General features: G+C 38.8%; 1 protein-coding gene across 2 annotated transcripts in view; it reads right to left on the reverse strand.

Annotated features, from left to right (window-relative positions):
- Nucleotides 1-27,997, reverse strand: part of AKAP8 (A-kinase anchoring protein 8) — a 62,532-nt gene that overhangs the window by 29,779 nt on the left and 4,756 nt on the right. Inside the window, exons 2-7 of one of the 2 annotated variants that reach the window (XM_027851122.1) lie at nt 20,913-20,951; nt 20,030-20,062; nt 18,505-18,784; nt 17,330-17,798; nt 17,034-17,163; nt 1,436-1,482 (exon numbers count right to left, since the gene is read on the reverse strand). In XM_027851122.1, the coding sequence (XP_027706923.1) occupies nt 1,436-1,482; nt 17,034-17,163; nt 17,330-17,798; nt 18,505-18,784; nt 20,030-20,062; nt 20,913-20,951 (998 nt within the window). Of the gene's footprint in view, nt 1-1,435; nt 1,486-17,033; nt 17,164-17,329; nt 17,799-18,504; nt 18,785-20,029; nt 20,063-20,912; nt 20,952-27,997 lie in introns of both variants that reach the window. The other variant, XM_027851121.1, reaches the window with a different exon arrangement.

Consider the following 27,997-nt stretch of genomic DNA (forward strand, 5'->3'; position numbering starts at 1 on the left):
CTCAATAGGTGGGGAAGGGGAAAGGTCAGAAGTAAAGAATTGAAAATAAAATTGAATTAAAATTAAAAATACTATCTAGTCCAGCCTTCTCATTTTATAATAGAAGAAATTGAATCCCAGGGATAGGAAGCGTTTCCTTTAACGCCAGAAGGTCAGTGAGTAGAGCAACTAGGACTAGAACCCAGATCTTCTGACTCCAAACCTAAGGCTTTTTCTACTGCACAGCACCTAGGCAGCAGGATTACTGATAACTAATATACCCACATAATTGTATTTTTAAAATGGAAATTTCTAACTTTACAACAAAGCTACCTTTTAGGCTTGAGGATAGAAGGAAAAAAGATCCCATCACAGGTTTGAATCTCATCAATAAATTTCAAGGTCAAAGGCAGGCACATTGATCCAATCAAGAGGTATGGATAAGAATAGAAAAGCAGCTGGCTGGTGCTCCAGGGATCAGTGAGAAGGTGAAAACCACTACAGAAAAAGAGAAGAGCTGAGCAAAAGTCTTAAAGATGATGGCCTAAGGATACTCAATGGGTAGAACATCTAAGGGGCTAAGAAAGTTATATCACGTTTCAGATATTAGCTAATTGATATTACCACCATCACTGGGAAGATAATTTTGTAGTACTTGGAAATTATTTTCATTTAACATATGGGAAGCCCAAGTTAAATGATTTGGTAAGGGTCCAACAATAAGCCACAGAGTGAGGAAAAGAATGCAAGAATGCTGATTTTTAGTTAAGTGCTCCTGATCACCAGACCCTTGTTTTTCTCAAGGTTTTGGGAATTCAGAATCCATAATAATTGACAGAGGGCCAGGATGTACCAAATTTGCTAAATATCACTTATGGATTTAGAAGAACTGCATGCTGACAAAAGAAGATACTAAATTAGGTCAAGATACAAAAGCCACATTCAACAAAATATCTAAGAAGACTACAGTTCTTTATGTTAGTATCATAGAAACGCAATGAACTTAAACATAACGGCTGCAGAAGAGAAAGATTAAGGTAGCAATTAATAAGTCAATAGAGATTTACAGTTCTGGACCTAAGAGATAAAAATGCAGGCAAGTTAAGAATATTATTAAAAAAAGAAAATATAATTCTGTCATGCTGATATTAATGCTTGACGCCTAATACGCTGTTCCTTCAATACTTTCTTTCTGAAGAGCTAGGGAAAATTTGTCAGGACAATGACTCCTATAATCTCAAAAAGAATCTTTAGAATCTATCCAGCCTCCAAGGTTGGATAAAATCCACTCACGGATTTATTTCTGCAAATAAGTCCACAGAAAGTGGGACACGTCTACACCAATAACTATTTCTTTTTTTTTTTTTTTTGTGAAATCCAAGTAAGAATAAAGCAAGAACTAAGAACAATTGGAAGATAGAGGTGGAAAGACAGAAGATCTATAAAGATCACTTACACCCCTGTTGCCTTCATCTTCCAACTGGTAATCACCATCTCCACCATCTGCTGGACACAAAGAAAAGAGTCAACACGGAATCAAGAATTTTAGTTCTTTCCAACCAAACACTGAATTCTGCTTTGCTTTCATATGCTCCCTATCCAATAACAAATGGTAATTCTTGTCACATAGTCAAAGAAGGTGCACACAAATATATATTTAATGGAACAAAGTAGTCTCGTGCTTCAAAGCTTACACTAGTAGAAAATAAGTTTTGGAAGCTATTGTCAAACTAAAGACTTTAAGAATGAGTTTGGTGACAAGACTATGTAATAGCTGCCAAGCTAATTCTGGAATGACTCATGACCAGAAGGCTAGTCATAGAGTGATTAATTTTTTGGTAATGGCACTGCATTAAACTTTTGCAAAGATGTACATGAGTTGTCATCTGTGGTAAAAAGAGTACTCACACCAACAAAATCATGGGAGTCTGGAGTACTGACATAAGAACAGTAGGACAAGTTGAAATAGAAACAGAACGTAAGGCCCCTGCCAAAGAGAAGGCTGAACCTTCAGAGGGGGAAGCAGATGCTTGTCTTCCAAGAAACGATGCAGATTCATAACTCCTTATCAATTGAGAAAATATTCAGAAAGAACCTGAAAAGGAGACCAGGAGTAGTGATTGGTGAATACTTTCTAAGTAGTCCTCAAAGAGTCAAGAACACAACACTAAAGTCTGATACGTGGTGTGCAGCCAGCAGGTGAAAGAGACTCTCCCAAGGATGGTCAAACCAATGATGTGTGTGGGTACAAATGTTGCTGCCATAACTACCAAAGAACTAGGAAAGAAACAGAAAACTTAAGAAGGATAGCATTTGCATCATTTCCACCAATCAAAGGTAAAGGCTTCAAAACAGACAGGCAGATAGAGGAAGCAACAGCTATTAAAAATGACCATATCTGAGAATGAAATCTGGATTTCTGCAGCACTGGTTAAAATGTAGGAAGAACTAGAAACAAAGTAGATGCCCATCAGATGGCAGATAGGTGGTGCAGTGGGTAGAGTACTGGGCCTGGAGTCAGGAACACTTGAGTTCAAATCTTGCCTTGGACACTTACTACATGTGAGAATTGGGCAAGTCATTTAACCTTTGTTTGCTTTAGTTTCTTCAACTATAAAATGGGCAAAACAGCACCTACTTCACAGGGTTGTTTTAAGGATAAAATGAGATAATATCTGTAAAGTGCATAGCACAGTACTTGGCACATAGTAGGCTCTATATAAATGCTTATTCCCTAAAGCATCTTCCCATCAAACAGGAAATGGCAAAACAAACTGTAGCATATGAACATAATGGATTATTACTGTGTTATATGAAACAATGTCTATGAAGAATTCAGAGAAGCATGGGGAGACTGATGAGCTAATGCAGAGTGAAGTCACTGAAAACAGGAAAATATACATAATGACTACAAGAATGTGAATGAAAAGAATAAAAGCCCAAACTGAACAAACATTGCGGAATTAAAATGACCAATGTACCTCTCTCCCTTCTATATATGTAAAACATAAATATTATTGGTCTATCTTTTAAAAATTTCTTTTTTATTCCAGGTTACAAGGGATAACTGGCTGTGGAGTGGGAAAGGAAATATTTAGATGAAGGTGTTATAATAACAAAAGATAGTACAGTTCTCTATTTTTAAAATAGTCTTGCAAATGGAAGCATGAGGAGTTTAAACTAAAAAGGAGGGGATGGTGGTAAAAAATGTGTGTGTGTGTGTGTGTGTGTGTGTGTATGTATGTATGTAAAACATACAGTACAGTTATAACGCGTGAAGAATAGCAGGAGAGATACCCACATTCATGGCAGTCTGATTCCAAAAAAGAAGCCACCATTAAATCCCATGGCTTAAGAAGTTTACACATAACATATCAACATTTATATGCCACAACTCAATGCTGGGGATACAGATATAATGAAACAATTCCTGCTTGTAATGAGCTTCTAGAGATACTAACAAAAATTGGCAAATTTGATCTCCTAAGTATCATGAAACTTGGAGGGATGGCACCCACGACTACACTGTGTCGCTGGAAGCATATACATTTTCTAAAGGAAAAGAATAGGTAAATTTAGAGGAGAGAATGACAATGCATAAAAAAGATATATTTATGTGAGAAAACAGGAACCAAGGGAGAAGGGATAATGCATGGAAGAAAACATTTGGATGAAGAGCAGTGGAGACAGAAACAGAAGGAATATTGCCCGTGAAACATACTTGAGACCACCCAGGCAGAGAAAAAGTTTAGGAATGAGATTATAATTCTGGTAAAAAAGGTATGATACAGCAGAGAAGAGGTCTTTGATTATTAGGACATTTTTGGGTATGGTCTCTCACTCCCTCTGTTCAAAACAGCATTACTAATAATGTCTCGTCTTAATAAATAGCTGAGGAAAAGGACTCACAAGAACAAAAATATTTATAGCAGCTCTTTCTGTGGGGGCAAAGAACTGGAAATTGAGGGGATGCCCATCAACTGAGGAATGGTTGAACAAGTTGTGGTATATGAATGTAATGGTATACTATTGTGCAATAAGAAATGATGAACAGGCTGACTTCAGAAAAACCCGGAAAGACTTGTATGGTCTGATGCTGAGTGAAGTGAGCAGAACCAAGAGAATATTGTACACAGTAACAGCCACGTTGTGTGATGACTAATATTGACAGACTTAACCCTTCTCAGCAATACAAGGATCTAAGACACCTCCAAAGGCCTCATGATGGATAATGCTATCCACATACAAAGAAAGAACTATGGAATTTGAATTGCTATTTTTTTTTCTCTTCCGTTCTGCTTTGTTTCCTCTTTCTGGTGGTTCCCCCATTGGTTCTAATTTTTCCTTACAACACCAATAATGTGAAAATATGTTTAATAGGAATGTATATGTATAGCCTATATCAGATTCTGCGCTGTCTTGGAGAGGGAGGTAGGGGGGAAAGGGGAGAAAAATTTAAAACTCAAAAGCTTATGGAAGAGATTGTTGATAAATCAAAATAAATTAATTAAAAAAAATAAAGAGCTTCAGCTTTCAAAAGTGGACAAACCAATAAAGCAATTTGCTTTTTGGGATCTGTTTCTCACCAACAGAAAGAAACTAGCAGGTAGGTTAGAAATTACATAGACTTTTGTGATCACATCACCTTAGAATTTGTGATTGAGGAGGAAAAAATGTGTAATATGAACCCAAGATTTTGGGAGAACAGGATTCAAAGGGTTCAGAGCAATGATAGGTAGGATCTTGTGGACCAAAATCCTATAAAGGAAAGCAGCTTGGGTGGGATGGAAAGCTTACAAAAATGAAATTCCAAAGACACATAATTCCAATGAGAAGGGAAAGAAGAGTTGTTAAATGATGCTGAAGTTGATTTAATAAAGAAATTACCAAAGAACCTAGATTTGAAAAAGACATGTGGGGGCAGTTAGATGGTGCTGTGGATAGAGTACTGGCCCTGGAATTAGGAGGACCTGAGCTCAAATCCGACCTCAGACATTTGACACTTACTAGTTGTGTGACCCTGGGAAGTCACTTAACCCCACTGCCTAGCAAAAAAAAAAAGAAAAGAAAAAGACATACATGGGGAAGAATGCTCTATTTGACATGAAGTTCTAAGAAAACTGGAAAGCATTTTGGCAAAAAGGTTTAGCAAAACATCCTCAGATTGGATATATGACATGAATGTGAAAGATTATATAATTTTTAAAAACTAGAAAAGAATGAGATCTGGTATCTTTTATAGATCTGACTAGGCTGAGAGTTCTTAACCAAACATGGGATAGAGGCAATCACAAAAGAGAAAACGGTTAAATGAAATTGAAAAGCTTTCATATAAACAAAATCAATGAAAGTACGACAAGAATGAAAGCAGGGAACTAGGAAGGGTCTCTGCATCAAATATCTCTGATAAGGAAGGATCTTATTTCTATTAAGGGCCTGATAGCCAAGATAATCTAAGAAACACAAGACTAAGAGATATTCCCCATTAGATAAACAGTCAAAAAATACAGTTTTCAAAATACTTCTAACTGTAAGAAATCATATGAAAGGGTGCCTTCCTGTTATGCTGAACCCTCTTCTCAAAGGAACTTCAGCTTCCAATCAGCAATCATGCTTATTGGTCAGAGTTCATTACATCGAGTTACACCTTACAACATACCTTGACTTACCAGCTGAGTTGCACACCCCCCACAACCTTCCACTGTTCAATTCTAGCTCTGCAAACAGTGACCAGATAAACACTACCATTCCTAATGGAAAAGGCATGTCAATAGATTACCTGATGGCTCCATTCACCATCCTTGTAACTTCATTCTTCCATGATCATCCTTTCCCTGTTCATGTTATCTCCTCACCCTTTCTTTAACCCCCAACACTTAGCAGGGTATCTGACACACAGGTTAATAAATTATCTTTTTCATTCATTTAATTTACTAATGAGAAAAATGCAAAATAATTCTCAGTTTTCAGCTCAAACTCAGCAAAATGGGAAAGACAGCAAAAGATGGGAATAGTTAATGTTTCAGTGGTTGGGGAAACATAGGCAAACTAATGCACTGTTTATGGAGCTATGAATTACTCCAACCATTCTAGAAAATACTTCTGAATTATGCAAAGAGAATGACTAAAATGTCTATAACATTTTAGCCCGGAGATCCCACTGTTGGGCATATGCCCAAAGAAGGTCAAAGATAGAAAGAAATACCCCACATATATCAAAGTATTTATAGCAATACTTTTTTGCAGTAGTAGCAACGCTCTCTTTAAAAAGAATGGTAGGAGCAATACCCTAACCTCCGGCCTTATTCAAGTTTGGCTAGTTTTTCCTTTAAAAGTACTGTGATCATCCTCAAGATTGGATTGGCTCAAGAGACTAAAGGCTTAGGCTGCTGGCACTCCTACTCACCTGAGTGCAAAACAGCCTTAAGGAGCTCTACTCAGCTCAGCTCAGCTGAATCAACTTGAGGTGTCTTCAATGCTCATCCTTTTTGAATATTCTTCTCCTGCTTTGGCTAAGTAATCCCCTTTTGTTAGGCGTGGAATGACCTTTCAGTGTCTCATTCTGTATAAATATCAAACCCACTCTACCAGGGGAATGGCCCGAGTCAAGTTCAACCCAGAACAAAAAGCATCATTAAAGAAACTAGTAAGGGCCGATAAGTGGCACAGTGGATAGAGCTCCAGCCTTGGAGTCAGGAGGACCTGAGTTCAAATCTGGCCTTAGACACATAAGTCATTTAATTTCACTGCCTAGCCAAAAAAAAAAAAAAAAAAAAAAAAAGAAAGAAACTAATAAAAATGGCTTTCAAGAAGAAAACTCAAAGCTGCCACTGTTAGAGAAGAAACAGAGGACCTAAAAGGAACCTAAAGGCTTCTTTTAGAATTGAGACTACTGCAATGGATTATAACATTAGGAGACCATTAACATAAAAGATTTTTTTTTTAAGTGGGGCAATTGGGGTTAAGTGACTTGCCCAAGGTCACACAGCTAGTACATGTCTAGTGTTTGGTCTAACATAAAAGATTTTGGTCATCACAGAGACTCAGATAATGGATGTAGTGATTTCATTTAAAGAACTACTTCTCCACACAGTGTTACGAATGTCTTTTTAATCCATATTTGTTAATAATGTTGCTTATAAAAGAATGAAGAGGAATTATGTTAGTGAAAGATAATAAAACAGCTACCATTTATATAGTGCTTTAAGGTTTATAAAGTGCTTGACAAATATTATGTCGCATGATACAAAAACAACTCTGAGAGATAGGTATATCCCCATTTTATGAACAGGGAAACTGAGACAGGCAGAAGTTATGTGACTTATCCAGGGTCACAAAGCCAGAAAGTATCTGAGGTAAGATTTGGAATTAGGTCTTCCTGACTCTATCAGCACTCTAACCATTGCACCACCTAGTTGCCTAACTCACTTTTATCTTTTCATGTCTATCTGTCAACCATCAGCGAATTACTTTTCATCTCACCAATTAGATTTGTAGATAATAGGTATGGTGTGAGTATGATTAATCCATCAATTTCCCAGGAAGAGCCATGAGATCATCTCAGCATCTTGTTTTCCTTGGTTGTGCTGTAGTTAATAACTGACATCTTAGTATGGCCATTTTCACTAATGACTCCCCTGCCAACGTGTGGGTTAATATCTGGTACCTCCAGCTGTGAAGAATGTACAATAGCCTTCCCCAGCCTCAACATAGCTCCAGCTGGTAGAAATGGTCCCCAAATGTCTCTTCAACTGATGGGAGGACTCCTCTGCCTCACAGAACATGATTCCTCGATGGTTTCTGTGGGCTGGACTGCTTTTGGTTTTTTAATAGGGTCAAGCCTCCTTGAGCTAGAAAAGACTTGGCTACAGCATAGAAAAGAAGTTCTGCAATCTTTGGCGGGTGGAGGGAGCTTGTAAGCATGTAAACTAGTTTGACCAGAGGTCGCAGGATGATCTTCCAAAGTGTCTGGCTCCTGATGGTGCTTTTGGTCTCTCTCTCTCATTTCTAGGTACCACTCGTCCCTTACCTTCTCTTTCAATAGCCTTCAAAAATGGCAGCCAGGATTAGGCTCTGGGTTTTTATCCATCCAGATCTTGTTGATAATCCTGTATCTGGTTTGACCTCGAATTGAACCTAGAAGTGGAGGCCTGGCTTTGCAGCCTCTCTCTTTGTCTAAGAAGTATTGGCCAGTCTACATGGCTAAGTGTTCAGATACACCCAACTGGGCGTAAGAGAGGCTTCTATCGTGATCTTCTTTTCTTCTAAAGATCTGATCATGTGCCTTAAACTTTTAGGATTATTGTTAAATATTATATTTTCATTACACACGAGTCATTTTTGAAAACTCGGTTATGTTCATTACTTTTTTTGGTCATTTCCTCTATAGTGTATACACCTGATGACAGTACCACTACTGATTCAGGAATTCTACTATTTTTGTGCTTTGTGACTGGCATTAAATTCCTCACATTCCCTAGAACAGAACAGTGTCGTAATTCTGTGGGGTGTGGCTATGCAAATGCAAAAACACTAAAGTCTTTTCTAACTCAGAGGTGTACTGAATTCATAATACTGCATTTCTTAAACTAATACAGATAATGAAAGGGGAATGGAGAATTAAATAAAATGGCTCTTACAGATGTGCACTAGAATGGGAACCATCTTGGGAAGGTAGTGACAATGGTCATTAACGAGCATGCGGGCAGCTCAAGGAGGCAAGTCTATACAAAGACTGCCCTTGATGACAACTTCAGCAATATTTCAGAAGGACACACGGACAAGCAGTCAATACTATACTTACACAGCTATGCAAAATCACACAATAAAAACTACAGGACTCAGGGAGAAAATGGGGTTGGGGACACAACCTTCAAATTTGGTCCTGGGGAAGGCATCCTTCTATGGCTAGGAAAGGGAGATCTTGAAAGGATTTTATTTGATGAGGTGCCCTGGAGAACACCCCCCAGGCTCCATCGCAGGCCCTTTTGATGAAAGTGGTGCATTGAAAACCATCTCTGGCTGGGCTTTTCCCTAAGCAGGAGGCTCAGGGACAGCAGGGTCAAATTTGCCTCTGTTAAGGGTCTCCTCTCTTCCCTTCTGTGTCTGCCTTTCTGGGCCTCCACCTCTCACTCTCCCAAGTGTTACATCCCCCACTCCCTCCAGCAGCTGTCACCTAATCCTGGGTCAAGAAAGAGGACGATTACAACTTTTTCCCCCAGATGGAGCCAGACGTCTCTTCTTCCCATAGGCTCCATCATATGCTGGTGCCCCTCCTTCAACAGGAGAGGTCCCTGCCCACCTTGATGTATGCCCTACCTTTGTGTACACCACTAGTTTCTTCCTTCCTTTCTTTTGTTTTCTTTTCTTTCATTCTTTTTTTTTTTTGGTGAGACAACTGGGGTTAAGTGGCTTGTCCAGAGTCACACAGCTAGTAAGTGTTATGTGTCTGAGGCCAGATTTGAACTCAGGTCCTCCTGACTCCAGGGCTGGTGCTCTATCCACTATACCACCTAGCTGCCCCAGCAGTTTTTCTTGTTGAAAAATCTTGTATTTAAAAAAAAAAAAAGTCTTACATAAGCAAATGCAAAAAAATCACACCATACTCTAACTGTTCCCTAATGTATCCTTGCATTGGAATAAATTTGAGTTTTCAAAACAAGTGTTATAGCAGAACTACTATACAGGCACCATGGCATTCAGGGGAAAGTAGTATCTAAAGTTATAGATATTTAGAAAGAAGGGCAGTTGCCAATAAAGCCAAATACAAAATTTTAATTATTTCCATTATCTTTTGAGTAGCTCTTGGTCTATCTGGTTATCAGCAGACTTTTCCAGTTCTGGCACGAGGCTTAAGAAACTATAGGCAGAGCCAAGATGGTGGAATAAAGGCAAAGATTCATTTGAGCTCTCCCCCAAACCCCTCCAAGTACCTTTAATGACTCTAAGCAAATTCTAGAGCGGTAGAACCCACAAAAAGACAGAGTGAAACAAATTTCCAGCCCAAGACAACTTGCAAGGTCAGCAGGAAAGGTCTACTGCAACAGGGTGAGAGAAGGGCATAGCAAAGTCCAGTACAGGCTGCGCTAGCATAGCCCAGGCCCCAGCAAACCAGGAGCAGGCCTTGGGAGCCACTGAACCAGCAGTGGTAGCAGCAGCTTCTGGAGCTCTCAGTCCAGAGATGGTAAAGGGACTGAACTAGTTAGAAGGAGATTACAGGAGCCTCTTTGCTAGCACTGAGGCAAGACTCTGTTGCTTTGCCCATACTTGGATCCAGGTCCCAGTCTTGGGTGGCAGACCCACAGCAAGGAGGAGCACTAGCATAGCGGAGCTTGTGGCCACAGTGGAGGGGGGACCCTCCTCACAATTCCAGGGCAAAAAAGAGTCCATGTGGTCACTCACAGACCATGAGAGTAGTAAACACCTCTCTCTGGATCATACCACCTGAAGAACTGAAAACGTACAGATCCCTAGAAGTATCTCTGAAAACAGCTGCACAAAACCAATGAAACTTGGGACAGTGTTCCCTCCACCCTGGAAGCCGAGCCCTACTTTAACAAAGAGTTTAAAAGCCAAGTCATAGGCTGGGAAAATGAGCAAACAACAGGAAAAAAAATTCTGACCATACAAAGTTACTATGGTGAGAAGGCAGACTAAAACACACCCTCAGAAAAAGACAACAAAGCGAAAGCTCCTACATCCAAAGCCTCCAGGAAAAATATGAACTGGTCTCCGGCCATGTAAGAGCTCAAAAAAGATTTTGAAAATCAAGTAAGAGAGGCAGAGGAAAAGCTGGGAAGAAAAATGAGAGTGATGCAAGAAAATCATGAAAAATGAGTCAACAACTTGGTAAAGGAGACACAAAGAAATATTGAAGAAAATAACACCTTAAAAAACAGACTAGGCCAAATGGTAGAAGAGGTCCAAAAAGCCAATGAGGAGAAGAATGCCTTAAAAAGCAGAACTGGCCAAATGGAAAAAGAGGCACAAAAATTTACTGAAGGAAAAAACGCCTTAAAAATTAGAATGGAGCAAATCGAACCTAATAACTTTATGAGAAATCAAGAAACAATAAATCGAAGACAATGTGAAATCTCATTTGAAAAACTGACCTGGAAAATAGATTCAGGAAGGATAATTTAAAAACTATTGGACTACGTGAAAGCCAAGATCAAAATAAGAGCCCAAACATCATTTTTCAAGAAATTATCAAGGGAACCTACCCTGGTTCTTCTAGAACCAGAGGGTAAAATAGAAATTGAAAGAATCTACCAATCACATACTGAGAAAGATCCCAAAAGGAAAACTCCTAGGAATATAGCCAAATTCCAGAGCTCTCAGGTCAAGGGGAAAATACTGCAAGCAGCCAGAAAGAAACAATTCAAGCATCATGGAACCACAGTCAGGATAACACAAGATTTGGCAGCTTCTACATTAAAGGATCAGAGGGCTTGAAATACAATATTCTAGAGGATAAAGGTGCCAGGATCACAACCAAGAATCACCTAGCCATCAAAACTGAGTATAATCCTTCAGGGGAAAAAATGGATATTCAATGAGATAAATGACTTTTAAGCATTTTTGATGATAAGACCAGAGATGAATAGAAAATATGACTTTCAAATATAAGACCCAAGGAAAAGCATAAAAAGGTAAACAGGAAAGGAAAATCACAAAGGTTTTAATAAGGTTAAACTCTTTACATTCCTACATGAGAAGATGGTACTTGTAACTCAGAAGAACTTTTTCATTATTAGGGCAGTTAGAAGGAATATATACAGAGACTACAGGTTTGAGTTGAATATGAAGGGATGATATCTAAAAAAATAAAATTGGGGGTGAGAGAGGAATGTACTGGGAGAAAGGGAAAGGGACAGGTGGAACAGTGTAAATTATCTTACATTAAAGAGGCAAAAAAAAAAGCTTTTACAGTGGAGGGGAAGAGGGGGGAGGTGAGAGGGAGTAAGTAAACCTTACTGTTATTGGAATTGGCTCAGAGGGAATAATACACACACTGAATTGGGTATAGAAATTTATCTTACCCTACAGGAAAGTAGGAGGGGAAGGGATAAAAGAAGGGGTGGGGGTGGGGTGAGAGAAGGAAGGGCAGATTGGGGTAGAGGGTAGTCAAAAGCAAAACACCTTTGAGGAGGGACAGGATGAAAGTAAAGAGAGAACAGAATAAACAGAGGGGGAAACAAGATGAAGAGAACTACATTTAGCAATAGTTAAGTGTAAAAAAAATTTGAAGCAAGTTTCTCTGATAAAGGTCTCATTTCTCAAACATACAGAGAACCGAGTCAAATCTATAAAAATGAGAGCCATTACTCAACTGATAAATCATCAAAAGATATGAACAGGTTTCAGATGAAATAATCAAAGCTATCTATGGTCATATGAAAAAATGCTCTAACTCACTGCTGACTGGAGGAATGCAAATTAAAACAATTCTGAGGTACTGCCTCATACCTATTAGATTAGCTAATAGGACAGAAAAGGTAAATGACAAATGTTGGAGGGGATATGGGAAAAATGGAATATTAATCCACTGATAGTGGAGTTGTGAATTGATTCAACCATTCTGTAGAGCAAATTGGAACTATGCCCACAGGGCTATAGAACCATGCACACACTTTGACCTAGCAATACCACTACTTGGCATGTAGCCCAAAAGAGATTAAAAAAAAGAGAGAGACATATATATATCTATATCTATATCTATCTATATATATACATATATATATATAGAGAGAGAGTAGCTCTTTTCTCAGGGCAAAGGATTAGAAAATGAGTGGATGCCCAACAATGGGGGAATGGCTGAATAAACTGTGTTATGTGATTATGATGGAATACTCCAGTGCTACAAGAAACGATGAGCAGGATGCTCTCAGAAAAACCTGGAAAGACAGAAGTTGATGTAAAGTGAAATGTGCTGTGTACAAAGTAACAGCAATATTGTAAGATATCAGCTATGAATGACTTAGTTATTCTCAGTAATACAATGATTCAAGACAATCTAAAGGACTTATGATGAAAAATGCTATTCATCCCCAGACAAAGAACCAATGGTGTCTGAATACAGATTGAGCCATACTTTTTCACTTTCTTTTATTTTTCTTGAGTTTTTTTTTTTTTTTGGTCTGCGTTTTCTTTCACAACATGACTATTATGGAAATGTTTTGCATGACTACACATGCATAACCTATATGGAACTGCTTGCCTTCTCAATGGGGGTTGGGGAAAGAGGGAGGAAGGGTGAGAATTTAAACTCAAAGTCTTAAAAATGAATATTAAAAATTGTTTTTACATGTTTTACTGGGGAAAAATAAAATACTAAATAAATTTTTTAGAAAAGAAAAGGAGGCTTAAGAAACCTCCTCAGCACACTGAAAACCGAACCACTTACACTGGTGACTCTAGCACATGATATGCAAAAGTAATAATGATAAATAACACTCCCCAAATATGACTTTTGTATGAACATTTTAAAAAACTGCCGAGAATTTAACCTTAAAAGGTGTCATATGTTTCCTGGACGAGTACTATTTTCTCCATATTACAAATAGAAAGCAAAGTATGGAATTTGTGAAACAAAAAATAAGATAAGGAACAGAACTGCCATTTCTTTAATGCAGGCAGCTACCTCTACCAAAGCAGGCAAACACCTGTTCTGCAACTTACACTAGCAGAGAGGTACTAAAAGAAGCAAGAGTAATAGTGCTCAGACTGCGATGGCCTTGGACCCTAAACCTCAGAGGTCTAGAGGTGTCAAAAGCCTGGAGGCAGAGCTCAGGAAAGGAACTCAGGCAATCAGCAAGACCAAGCCAAGGGCTGACCAACCACCCCATTCACAAGTGCAACCAAGGGAAGAGCCTGGTCCTGGCACAAAACCACAATTGTGTGGAACTGAGGTTGGAGATTTGAGTAAAGCAAAGGCTAACATCAACCAGCATAAAAATTTATCACAAATCTAGAGATGTCCCAAAAATTTGCCTGGAAGACAACTAACTGTCTGTAGGAACTGGATGCAGAGGCTCAAAGGACTACATGAAGACCTAGAAGAAATGAAGAGATAAAAAAAAGTAAATGCTTTAAGGAATAGTTTACCTATCAGATTTATGGAGAACAGAAGAACTCATGACCAAACAGGAGATAGAGAACATTATGAAATGCAAAGTGGATAACTTTGATTACATTACATTGAAAAGTTTTTGCACAAACAAAGCCAATGCAACCAAGATTAGGAGGGAAGTACAAAATTGGGAAAGAATTTTTACAACCAGTCTCTCTGATAAAGGCCTCATTTCTAAAATATATAGAGAATTAAGTCAAATTTATAAGAATACAAGTCATTCCCCAACTGATAAATGCTCAAAGGATATGAACAGGAAGTTCTCAGATGAAGAAATTAAACCCATCTATAGTCAGTCATGTGAAAAAATGCTCTAAATCATTACTGATTAAAGAAATGCAAATCAAAACAACTCTGAGGTACCACATCACACCTATCAGAATTGCCAACATGACAAAACAGGAAAATGATAAATGTTAGACAAGATGTGGGAAAATTGGAACACTGATGCATTGTTGATGGAGTTGTGAAATGATCCTACCATTCTGGAGAGCAATTTGGAACTATGCCCAAAGGGCTATAAAAACGTGCATACCCTTTGACCCAGCAATAGCACTTCTAGGGCTATATCCCAAAGAGATCATACAAATGGGAAAAGGACCTACGTGTTTGAAAATATTTATAGCATCTCTTTTTGTGGTGGCAAAGAACTGGAAATTGAGAGGATGCCCACCAATCGGGGAATGGCTGAACAAGTTGTGGTGTATGAATGTGATGGAATACTATTGTTCTATAAGAAATGATGAACAGGCAGACTTCAGAAAAACCTGGAAAGACTTGTATGGACTGATGCTGAGTGAAGTGAGCAGAACCAGGAGAACGGTGTGCACAGCAACAGCCACACTGTGCGATGACTAATGTTGATAGACTTAGTTCTTCTCAGCAATGTAAGGATCTAAGACATCTCCAAAGGTCTCTTGATGGAAAATGCTATCCACATCCAAAGAAAGAACTATGGAGTTTGAATGCAGATTGAAGCATACTATTTGTTATTTTTTTTCTTCTCTTGTGTCTGTTTCCTTTTTCTGGTGGTTCCTCCAATTAGTTCTAATTCTTACCTATAATATCACTAATGTGAAAATATGTATAATAGCAGTGTATATGTATAGCCTATATCAGATTGCACACCGTCTTGGAGAGGGAGGAGGGAAGGGAGGGGGAGAAAAATTTAAAACTCAAAAGCTTATGGAAGTGATTGTTGATAATTCAAAATAAATTAATTTTAAAAAAAGAAAAAAATTAAATGCTTTGTAGGACAAAATTGGAAGGAACACAAGTAGTTAAATACATAGTAGTAAATCTCACACAAAAAAAAGGACTCCCTGAAACCAGAATAAACCAAACAGAAACCAATGTTTCTGTAAACCAGCGAGAAATGTTCAAACAAAATCAAAGAATTAAAAAGAAGAAAATGCAAACTGATATTTAAGAAAAAACAAAAACAAAAAAACTGACCTGAAAAGCTGACCAAAAAGAGCTATTTAACAGTCATCAGAATCTCTGAAAACCTTAAGTTTTTTAAAACCCCAGGGCACTATAACTCAAGAAATCATCAAAAAGATGGCCTATCTTTCAGAAGAGGGCAAAGTAAAAATAGGAAAAAAAAAAATCTAATCACCTCCTGAAAGAAACCCCCAAAGGAAAAGTCCTAGGAAGTCATAGCAAAATCTGGAGCTTCTATTTAAAAGTACTGCAAGTACCCAGAAACAAAGATTTTAAACATCAAAGAACTACAAACAGTCTTACACAATACCTGACAGTTTCTGTACACAAGACACCTTGGTAAATAATTTCCCAAAAGGCAAAGCCAGGTATAACCATACAGAAAAAAAAGAGGGGCCTTTAATGGAAAAGAGGATTGTCAAGTATTTCTGATGAAAAGAACAGAGTTGAGTAAGAACCAGGAAATACAAACATGACGGCAGAGATAGCTAGAATGGGAAATTTATTTGAGCAACTGGGAAGGAGCTGTATGATGATGTAGCGCTAACATTCTTCTAGCAGAGAATGAAGTACTCTTTTAATCAATAAACATTTATTAAGCACCTACTGTGTGCCAGGCAAAAACTTACTATTTCAAAGGGTTTTGAGGGAGTTAAAAAAGAACAACAGTTCTGGGGAGTCCACTGATTACGTTCTGAGGATTACAGAAAGATAAAGAGAAGGGAGAATAAAAGGAATACATTAGAATAAAACAGGAAGAAGGGAGTAGAACTGGCTATTTCTCATAACTGGAATGTGTGAAGGCTGATTCGACAGCAGCATAGGAATCTAATGAAAGAGATATTTCAGCAAATCTTTCAGTATGACTGATGTGACATCAAGTGAGCAGAACCAAAATAATTTATACAAGGACTACAATACCATAAAGTAAAACAGCTTTCAAAGCTAAGATGTCTAGCAAAGCAATGGCCAATCACCCCACCACCACTTGTGATAGAGAGGGTAGTGACATAGGGTGAAGAGACAGACACTTTTGGACATGGTCACTGAGCGGATTCATTTTGCTCGACTACGCTTATCTGCTACAAATGTTATTTTTCCCCCTCTCAGTTTTTAATTGGGAAAGAGGGTCAGGCAGGTTGGTAGTAATACTGATGCCAAAAAAAGAAGGCCAGTGAAACAGTTTTTTAATGTATAAAAGAGAATAGAAGAAAGTTTAGAAGAGAAGCAGGATAATTTTGAAAGTAATGCATGAAATTTATTACACTTTTTGTAAAAGTAAACTATGAAATGGAGATTAATGGTTTCATACACAATCTTCATTTTGTGTTTTGCTGTGTTTAGGTGAATGTTTATTTGGGGAGTGTTTAATTTCAAAATTTTAAAATACTTTTAAAGAAATTAAATTAAAAAAAATTAAACTAAGACATTAAATAAAACAGGCAAAGCATTTATACCACAATAGGGTTCTGGAACTTACCATTATCTGAATCATCTCCTTCACTATCTGTTCGGGCCTGCTTGTAGTCTGGCTCTTCACCACTTTGGGACTGCTTACGTTTCTTGCTTATGCCATCTTGTCCAGAGTGATTAAACCCCCTTCTTCTGGACTAAAAACATAAATAAATTTAAATGGTACTGTTCAACTAATGAGCAAAATCAATCAAAGAAAAAAATGAAGAAAGGAAGTGGGATCACAATGAAAGAGGAAAAAAAAATAAAGCCTAATTAATGATCATTAAGTAATTGGTAATGATTAAGAAGTACAGAACTCACCCGGTCTCTCATTCTGTTCCTTGACCTGCCACATCCATATGGTATGTTGCCAAACCTACTCATTCCTTGCATGCCCATCATGCCATAATCGGGGACCACAGCTTGTGAGAACAGAGAAGGTAGTCTGTTGGGGCAGGGACCTCCCATTCCCCTTCCACCCATATAGTTCAACTCATTCCAGCGAGCAGACATACGCTCTGAGCTTGAGGATGGCATGAAGTGGTCACTGCGCATATACGTGTTGGGATGACCCCGATCCCGGAACTGATTCTGACACTTTTCCTGAACAATGCCATACAGAGACGCTCGGCTGTGAGACAGGTCTTGGTGGTCATCATACTGACTTCCAAAGCCATCATTCTGATTAGGTCTGAGGTCATAGTCATAATTGTAGCTCGAGCGGTACAGATTGTGATCAGTCATTGAAGCCCGGGAGTTATAGGAGTCAAAAGACTCAAATCTGAAAGAGCTGAAGAATAAGCACAAAGTCAGGTCAATAACTAATCCTGCTAAAGAAACTGCTCAGAGAAAATGAAAGTTGGCCTTATCATGGCACACACACACCAACATCCCAATACAAAGCATGAGCCAAATGCACTGGGCCTCTTTCCAAAAGGACTATTTTCATTAGGCCTTGCTTGTGACTAGTTGAGAGCTCAACAAAAAATAGATTTTTCTTTCATAAAATCAATCACACCTACAAGCCAAAATACTTGAAACATACAGGCAGCACTCCCAAACCTCACCCCCAACATACTCAATTTGTTAGTTTCTTCAACTGACAAGTGCAGAAGCAGGTGGTATTCCTCTCTACATCTGATTTCAGTTATGCTGGCTTTGGTGTACAGTGGAGACATTATATGAATTTAGCAAACTCAGGATACAGAACTAAGAGTTTTAGATGTAGATTAGGCAGCAGCCGAAAGCTAAATAAGCCACATCAAGAGTTAATGAATCTTTAATATTGACCTGCTTTAAAATGCCTATACCCCGGTCAGATGGTCCCAATTCATTTACTCCAAACTGAAGAGGACTCAAGAATCACAAAACTGCTTTTAGGAATAAAAGACCCACTCATTCCCAAGAGGAAATGCAAGGGCCTAGTTTCCATATTGATGTAATTGGTATGGGCTAGCACTTGGTGCTGTTCCTTGAACAAGAAAGCCTGTAATCACCTCTCCTGGTCTTCCATGCCCTCCCCACAGCCGCCGGCCCCGCCCCTGCTTCCTTCCTTCGACATCATGTCCAAGCGCTGGTTGATCTTGGCAATGAGGGAATCAGAATTATCAGTGACAGTCTCTGTTCCATAGGTGGCAATCTGCATGGTAGCGCCCCCATCTCCAAGGCTTGCATTGTCTGTCTTGGGAGCCTCCCATGAGGCTGTGCTGTAGTTATATGTAGCCCCAGTAGTAACACCAGTGTTCTGAGCACCATAATAATTGTAACCTTCATAGCCTAATGGAAAAAGAGAGCATTAGAATGAGAGCTCAACAATAAGAGGCTGGTCTTTGCTTCAAACAGATGAACTGGGCTTGGGGGTGGGGGATGAAACAGGTATAATTCAACAGAGCCCACAACTTCTGAGATATAAGAGAATGGCGCAGCAGCCAAGTTCTATAGAGAAGAAGTTCAGCATTAAGTGACTCAAAAATTCTTACTCCTTCTATGCAGCACAGAGGATCAGCATAGTAAGGGACAATTAAAAAGAGGCTGACAGGGGCAGCTTGGTGGCGCAGTGCATAGAGCACCGCCCTGGATTCAAGAGGACCTGAGTTCAAATATGGCCTCACACATAAAAACATCTACTAGCTGTGTGACCCTGGGCAAGTCACTTAACCCCACTGCCTAGCCAGGGGGGGAAAAAAAAAGGAGGGGCTGACTGAGGAAAGATACCTACTCTTGGGAGCTAAGTATAATCCTAGGCATCCCTGTAAATGGACTGTTAATTCTCATTTTTTAGCCTCTTTAGTAGCCTAGGGAAAAATTTCCCTACCAAGATAATATGGCTGTAAGTATGTTACAATGTTCCTAAGACAGCTATTGTTTCCAAAAGGACTATCCTCAAGTTTTTAATGTTATCCTAAAATAAGAAAATCAAAGCTAAGAAAACATAGTTAAAAAAAACATTCCTACTTGAAAATTTGCCATTATCTTTCCCTCTCTTTTCTGAGGTCCTCTATACTTGAGGATAGGTCTCTAAGGACCAACAAAATAAGCAAGAACTCCCAATCAAATCATTATAATTCAATTTATGCCCATTATTCAATAGGACAGTGGAACAAGCACTAAGTATGAAGGAGGAGGCCCATCTCAGTCTCTTTCTATTATTAAAGGGCAGAGCCACAGCAGACTGAGTCATCCCACACATGTGGATTGGCTCAAAGACATAGTTCATGGGATACAATAGAAAGACCACTTGGAATTAGAGGCCCTCAGTTTGAGTCTAAGCTCTTTAAGAAGTTAGGCAAACTATAACCTGAGCCTGTTTCCTTACTGACAAATGGAGGGAGGTAGTGTATATATGATCCTTAAGGTCACTTCATTTTTCAATCTATGATCCTGTGAACTACATTAGCACATGATTCTTTCCTGAAACTCAGACCCCAACCAAAGCTAGCAGCAACTCTCAAAATCAAACCCAAAGTTTAAAAACTCATGGAAGGAACTTCACCCCCAGGAGATATAAACATAAGCACCTACCTTGCCAGTTGGCTGCACTGGTCCCATATGCACCTTAAAGGAAGTGGGGGGAAAAAATACACAAAACCTTTGTTTTCAGAGCAGATATCAGAAAACACATTTCACAGAGCAATTATATATATATATATATATATCCATTTTATTTTCATATAAGGAATGGTACAAGCTCCTAATTAGCAATGGCACTTCTGGGCAAAAAAGAATGTCATCATGTCACTCACTGAAGCTAGAGCAAGCATGTAGAAGTTTTAACTAAATTTCTCATAAAACCAGTAGGAAAAAACCAGGAAGGCTTACCAAAAAGCTTAGCAAGTTTGAGCCAATGTTTTAGGTTACTTCCCAATTCCTCCAGGCAGTTGGACTGAAGGCTCCCAAATAGAGCAAATGAACAATGGCCCATTTTTCAACAAAGGAAAAAAAATGTGTAGCTGCTGACAACATTAAGTATTGTTTTTATTTTTTGGAGAGGAATGGCGAAAGAAAGCACTTCCCTAACTTTAAGACACTTCATGACATTGCCTCATCAAACTCAGTTACCAGAAATTGACCATGGAAAAAGTGAGAATGACACCAAACAATATTATAAATAATACATACCATACTATTCAAGAAAATGAAGTTATCTTATGAAGTTATCTTAATTCTCCTGAAGAAAAGAGGTATTATATGAAAAGTTTAAAAACTAGCTACCTGCAACACATAGCACTAGGAATATATGTCATTCCTCTGAAAAAAATAGCCTTCTAAAAGAAGTTATCTTTGCTAATTTACTAAGCATCTAGCCAAGCAATTAAATGATTTCCAGACCAAAACTGTATCTGTCAAAAAATTTTTAAAAGTAATACCAAAAAAAACCTAGTCTCAACAAAGCAGAAAAACTCACCTTGGGTGTTAGCAGCTCCTGTACTCCAAGGCCCATAACCTACGTGGGAAGAGATATAAAGTTATGGGCATTTTGTTGGAGAAAAGAGAAGTCACTCAGGAATACAATGCCTAAAAATGATAAAAATCTAAATATTACTTTTTGCTGGTTTATTTTATTAGATGCTAACTCTAGGATTATGTAACAACATTTATCCTTCTTTGATTTAACCATTATCTACTGCTCTAGAAAATGGCAGGCTAGAAAATTAATGCATGTGACATGGCTCAGATGAAACAGAAAAGAGGGAGCAGGTCTGTGAGTTCAAAGACTAAATCAGACAGCTCTGTTAATGACCTGCTGGGTGCTCCTAGCAAACCAAGTTTCCTTCTCTAGGTCTATGCTCCTCTATTCAGAAAGAAAATAAAACTTGTTTTTCTCAGTGGAAATGGACAGGAGTAATGTTTACCAAAACACAGTTGAAGAGGAGAGGGGAGGAGACACAGACAAGACCTGTCCAAAAGCAGACCACTGCAACAACAGGGCCTGTCTCAAGGTGGTAAAGGCCTAAAGGGGGGGGGGGGGGGGAGCAGGTGGGCAACAAGAGTACCAAATGTAATTTTTTCCCTCTAACTTCTTATTTTTCTATGCAAGTTTTCCTTTAAATCCTCATCATGCTATACTGATTCTTAGCTTCATGAAGATGAGATAATAGCAGATCCTACTAGGCTGCAAAGCTTCAAGTAATAGACAACAGACTGCCTAGGTGCTGCCTTACATGGTCATCACCCTAAGATGGGCCACCAGGTGATGAATTTTTCAGCTGTGGCAACTCTTGATGGGTTGGACCCCCAGTGAATGGACAAAAGCACAGATCTTTTAAAATATTCAAGTAAAATTCATATTTCTAGAGAAAGCCTGAACCTTGACTACATGGTAGTGATAGAAATGGACTTCAAATCTCAACAATACAAATAAGATGGAAATGGACTTCAAATCTCAACAATACAAACAAATCTCAACAACACAAACATACCCAGCCAGCTCTCATTCTAAAGAAACTCCTGTATGACACTAGTACTGTCAGCAATCTAAGTTCAGGCCACTGCCTATATCAGGTGTGCTGCTGAAGCAAGGTGGCCTTCCTTTAATCACAAAGTCAATACTATCTCTCTCCATTCAACAATACCACCATATCAAGGAGATGGATCAGAAGATCAGAGCTTGAAGGGTTATGTATCTAATACCAACCTTTTTTTCTACAGAAGAGGAAATGGAGGCTCAGGGATGTGAAATCCAATTCAACAAATCCAATAAACATATATTAAGTGCCTACTACGAGCCAAGCACTTTGCTACGTGCTAGGGATACAATTAATAAAAACACAGTCCCTGCCCTAACGGAGCTTACAAAATAGGCGAAGACAATACACAAAAGGAGGCAGAGAACAGGGGGAGGAGCACAGGGGGTAACTGGCATAGGGACATCTTGTTCTATGGAGTGGGAACCAGGTAGGGCAGCAAATACACAGTGGAGTGGGCAGGGAAGTCCAGGTTCTGCTTTCTACAGATGAAGGAATTATTAGGAGTTTGGTACTCAGTGCTCTTAGCCCTCTAATCAGAGGGTGGAGAAGATTGAGCGAGGTGGAGTCAGTCAAGGCTTGAGTTAGCAACGTGATGAGATTAGATTACAGGCAGCTAGGTAAAGCAGTGCAGCGATGAGCCTGGAATCAGGAAGACTCATCTTTCTGAGTTCAAATCTGGCCTCAGACACTTACTAGCTGTGTGATCCTGGGCAAGTCACTTAACCCTGTTTGCCTCAGTTTCCTCACCTGTGGAATAAGCTGGAGAAGGAAATGGTAAATCACTCATGTATCTTTGCCACAAATGGCATCATGAAATCAGACACAGCTGAAACAACTGAACAAAATACTACCTCCATCCATTCACAGATGAGGAAACAGGCCCACTTCCTCAAGGCCACAAAAGCAGTAAGAATCAGAAGTGGGATATGAAACCAGGTCTTCTGACTCCAAAGTGAGTGTTCTTGCCACTGTATTATTACACCAATTCAAGCTATCATTTCCTGTCTCCCTCGGCATCAGGATGAATGGGAAAGAAGGGAACTTCAATGCTCTTCCTAACGGCTTTCTTGAATACTTCAACATGATTTAAAAACAGAACAAGACTTCACTGTAGTCACTTCACACAGTAGTCAACCTGTCTTTTTCCTCGGGTTGCTAAAAAATCAACATTACCTGATGGGAGAAATGGGAAAGGAGCAGATGACCCATTGTCAAACATTCTCCATGACTAAGGTGTCTATGATGAATGTTGTACAGAAGTGTGACAAGGTGAACATTTGTGCTGTACTCCCCATCATTCAAGGAGTGTACACTATTAGAAGGGCCAGAGATGTAGAGGTTAGAAGGGACCCCAAAAGCCATCAAAGTCCAAACCCTTATTTTATGGATAAGGAAAATGAGACCCAAGAAAGTTAGATAACTTGACCAAGATTACATACAGAATAAATGACAAGAGACAGGATTTGAACCTAGCTCCTCTGACTTCAGAGCCTAGCACCTGTTCTGGTAAACCAGTATGCCTCAAGAGAAAAGTAATGGGTAAGTCTGGCAACATATGACTTTAGAGAAATGAAATCACTGTAACAGTGGGGGGGTTACAATATGCACTTAGTGAAAGAGCTCAGACCTAGACAAGTGGGCTATAGGAGTTTTAAGGAAGCAAGAGATCACGAATGGGATTCTCAGAAATCTAGAAATCATGTCCAAAGGAAAGTGAGAGAGGAATAACAACAAACTGTGCATTTCAAAATCCTAGTTGAAGCCATTTTTGATTCTAGAAAAAAGGAAAGAAAAAATTCTTTTTCTCTCCCTCTTTCCCGCAACACAGGGCTATCTGCTACAAGAACCTAGAAATGCTACGAGTGCAGGCAGTGTTGGCATTCACACCAATTCTAAAGGAATGATCTATCCATAGGAATAGCTACTACTCCATAAGATAATACCCTTTCCCACTGCTATTACCAGAACTGCTACCAGGGCTCAGGAGAATGAACTCCATGCTTGGCTTATCAAAACTGCATGTGTCACCCACCTCAAAAGTTACTTTGGATTCAATGAGTTCAAACTTGCAAACTAGCCAGTATTTTTAACATTGTTTCTAAGGGACAAAACATTATTAGCAGGGCATTACTAGTTCTAAACAAACCAATCATTTATAACAACAATGATAAGCTGGGAACTGCCTGTACCTGTCTTTCCATAGCAGGCCCTTTTATCAGACTGATCCCTTATGAGATTATATTACTAATGAAGTAAAGAACATTGTGGTCTACCTCCTACAAGTAGAATCAGAGAATGTCAAGGACCCCTGACAAGTGTGTATCCAATCATCACTTAAAGATTTACAGTGATGGAAACTCACTACCTCTCCAGAGAAAGATGCTCTAATTGTTAGAAAAAAAATTCCCTTATATTGAGGGCCTAAATTTGAAACATTGCAATTTTGCCCACTGCACTCAATTCTGCCAAGCAGGATCAAACAGAACTGAGGACAGTCCTTCCTTCACACCTGAAGACAACTCTCTTGTCCTTCTAAATCTTCTCCAGGCTAAGTTCTTTCACAGGGTATGGTTTCCATACTCTTTACCATCCTGGTAGACATCCTCTAAACACTCTTCAGCTTGTTTAAAACATAAATATTCTGAAAATCAAATTACAGTAAGGCCCTTACCACTTGTCATCTGGAGTACTGCAACAACTTTCTAATTCATCTCTGCATCCAGTCTTTCCCTTTTATAATTCCTCTTCCCAAGAGCTGACAAATTCATTTTCCTAAAGCACAGGTCTGACCATGTCACTCCCCTGCTCAAGAAACTTAAGTGTATTTACCCATAGATATACTTTTCATTTTTTTAAAACAATTTTTCTATTTGGCATTTAAAGTCCTTTACAATCTGGCTCCAGTCTATCTTTCTTTACAGACTGATTACACATTACTTCTGCCTTATGAAGTCCTATCCTCCTGAAAGCAATTAGGAGACTATTATGATAATCCTAGGAAGAAATGATGAGAGTGGTAGCTATGTGAGTAAAGAGATGAGGACATAAAAGATACGGCACAAGCAGATTTGACAAGACTTTGGCAACTGACTAATATAGTGCTAATATAGTAATATGAGAGAGGGAGAAAGGACTCCAAGGACATAAACTTGGCTAACTGGAGGATGGATGGTGGGTGCCCTCAACAGAAACAGACGTTTAGAAGAGGGATGGGTTTCCGGAAGACAATAGTACATTATGTTTTAGACACATGCAGGAACTTGACAACGTATGACTAACCAGACTTCAGGAAATATATTAAACATGATATTTGAACACAGATGCTGATGACATCTCCAAGGGAGAGGATGGAGTAAAGGGCTCTGGGTTATACCCATTCATGTTAAGGGGTTGGGACATGAATCACGATTCAGTAAATGAGACAAGGAAAGAATAGTGAGACAAGAAGGAATAGAACAAGGACATGGCCCATCACAAAAACCAAGGAAGAAGAAAACATCGCAAAACCAAGAAATTGAGAATACACAGAGAAATCAAGGATATTAAAGCCAGAGATTCAGCAGTTAAGAGGATGCTGTTCATGATGGACAGAACAGTTTCAGTTGAGTGGTGCATCTAGAAGCCAAATTGCAGAAGTTTGAAAATTAAGTGAGAGATGAGGAAACAAAAGCTACAAGTTTTAGATAATCTGTAATAGGAGTCTCTTTGTGAAAGGGAAAAGGGAAATAAGAAAACAAAGAGATGACAAGGTCCAATGGAGGATTTTGTGTATACTGTATGAGGATAGCAGAGACTAGATCAACAGGAAGGGAACTACTAGATAACTCCTCCTCAAAAGTCTGGAATAAAGAAGAAAAGAGGCGGGGATAATTTGAAGTGTTGAACAGAAGCCAGAAGGAGCTCCTCAGCAGATGACCTCAATTTTCTAGGTTAGGGTAAAAAGGTTTTGTGGAAAGGGAGTTAGCAGACGAGAGCAGTGAAGGTCTGGAACAGCCACTGGGCTGAGTGGGAAAGTCAATTAGGAAACAAGAGAAATGTAAATCAACTGTGAGATTTCACCTTACACTCAGCAAATTGGTAAAGATGAAGAAAGGTAGAAATAGTCAGGATTGTGGAAAAATGGCCCAATAGTGGAACTATGAAATTAGTCCAACCATTCTGGAAAGGAATTTGGAGTTATGCAAAGAAAGTGACTCAAATGTCCACACCCTTTGACCCAGAGCTTTCATTGCTGGGAAGACATCACAAGAACATCAACTGCAAAAAGAAAAGCTCCACATATACCAACATATTTATAGCACCACTTTTTGTAGTTGCAAAGAACTAGAAACAAAGTAGATGCCCATCAACTGCAGAAAGGCTTAACAAGGTTAATATAATGCTACATTACTATGCTGTTAGAAATAATGACTAGGATGAAAAGAGAAGCATGAGAAAATTTATATGAACCGATACAAAGTGAAATAAGTAGAACCAAGAAAATAACACATGTAATGACTATAATAATGAAAATGGAAAGATCAACTATAAAAATAATGGAAGTTGCATGTTGTTACATTATAATGACCAAGCTCAGTGCCAAAGAAGGGAGAAGAAAAAGTCTTCTTTTTTGAAACACCATATGTGCTAACGTGGTTTGTTGAACTGTTTTTCCTCTTTTAAAAAATTCTTTGTTGTCTGGAAGGGGAAGAGGGAAAAAATACTATGGGAAATGTAGGTGATATCAGAAGAAGAGATTGATAAAAATGTAATTGTAAAAAACAAACAAGGCAGAACAAAATAAACAAAAAGCTGATCAGGGAATAGACTGCTTTGCAGCAGTGAGTGCTCAGCTGATATTATTAGATCACATAAATGAGCAGTGGGCAGAGTCTCCAGGTGATTTCAGTAGCAGGCAAGAATGGGAGTAGGTAGGAGGTGGGGTTACTGCAGGGGCATTCAAGTGAAGGATTTTATCTAATTTAATTAGCTAACTCTAGAAACTCAATGAACAAAGAGCTGGCCTTGGAGATGAGAAGGTTTGTCTCTGACATTCAGGCCTATGAGGCTGGGCAAATCTATTAACATTAACCTCTTTGTGATCTATGTCAGATGTCAAACTTTAGGGTGCAACCCTAACTACATTAAAAAGTTAGCTGGGAAATGTTTAACAAAATAAACAAAAATACATAGTGTTTTTGTGGTTTTCCAAGTCAGTGTGCACCCCTAAGGGATCAATTTCTATTAGAGTTTGACACCATTGGTCTTGGAAATTCTCTAAGACTATAAATAATGGATAATGTGCTGACCTGTACAGCATTTCTCTATACCAATGAAATCACAGACCTAATCCCCATCCCTAAGTATTGGGTTAAGACCTACGTAGTCTTAAGGAAAGTGAAACTAGAGCAGAGATGATAAACTAAAAGAACAAGGAGGAGATGGGACTGGTGGTTCCAGTGAGTACTAAAAATAGTTTTAGAGGAGTTTTGAGATGAAGGAAGAGATGAACTAAGAGGAACTTAACTATCAGAGAGAATTTCAGAGTTCAAGATCATAGACATTTATGGGTAACAGTGAGATCTAGGGTATAATTACCCCAGTGGGGGATGAAAATATAAGCCACAGAAACAGGAATGTGATAAATTAACACGCCAGTTGTTCAAGGTGACATCAATGCACATGGTGAGTACGAGAGTGCAGGACTTGGGTGGATTTAAAAAAAAAAAGTATCATACAGGTACTGAAGGAAAAAGAAATGAGAAAAGAGATGATAATAGCCTGGAGGTCAGATGACACCTGCAGCAAAGATCTGGTTAAGGTGATACAGATAAGGGAATATTGCTGAGAGATGATCAAAGGAAGTTCAAGTGGCAGTAAGGAGTATACTTGCTACTCCTTCAGGGTCATAAGAGAAAGAACATCTGGTCTGAAAAGGGTAGCCAGGGATCCTATATCTTTTGGAGGGAACCAGATATTTCCAAGTGCAAGAACATGGAAAGTGTGAAAGAAGGATAGTACATGTAACAGTTGGTTCTGGTGT

This window comes from Vombatus ursinus, unplaced genomic scaffold, assembly GCF_900497805.2.
Source record: "Vombatus ursinus unplaced genomic scaffold, bare-nosed wombat genome assembly UNPS02009173.1, whole genome shotgun sequence".
NCBI lineage: Eukaryota > Metazoa > Chordata > Mammalia > Diprotodontia > Vombatidae > Vombatus > Vombatus ursinus.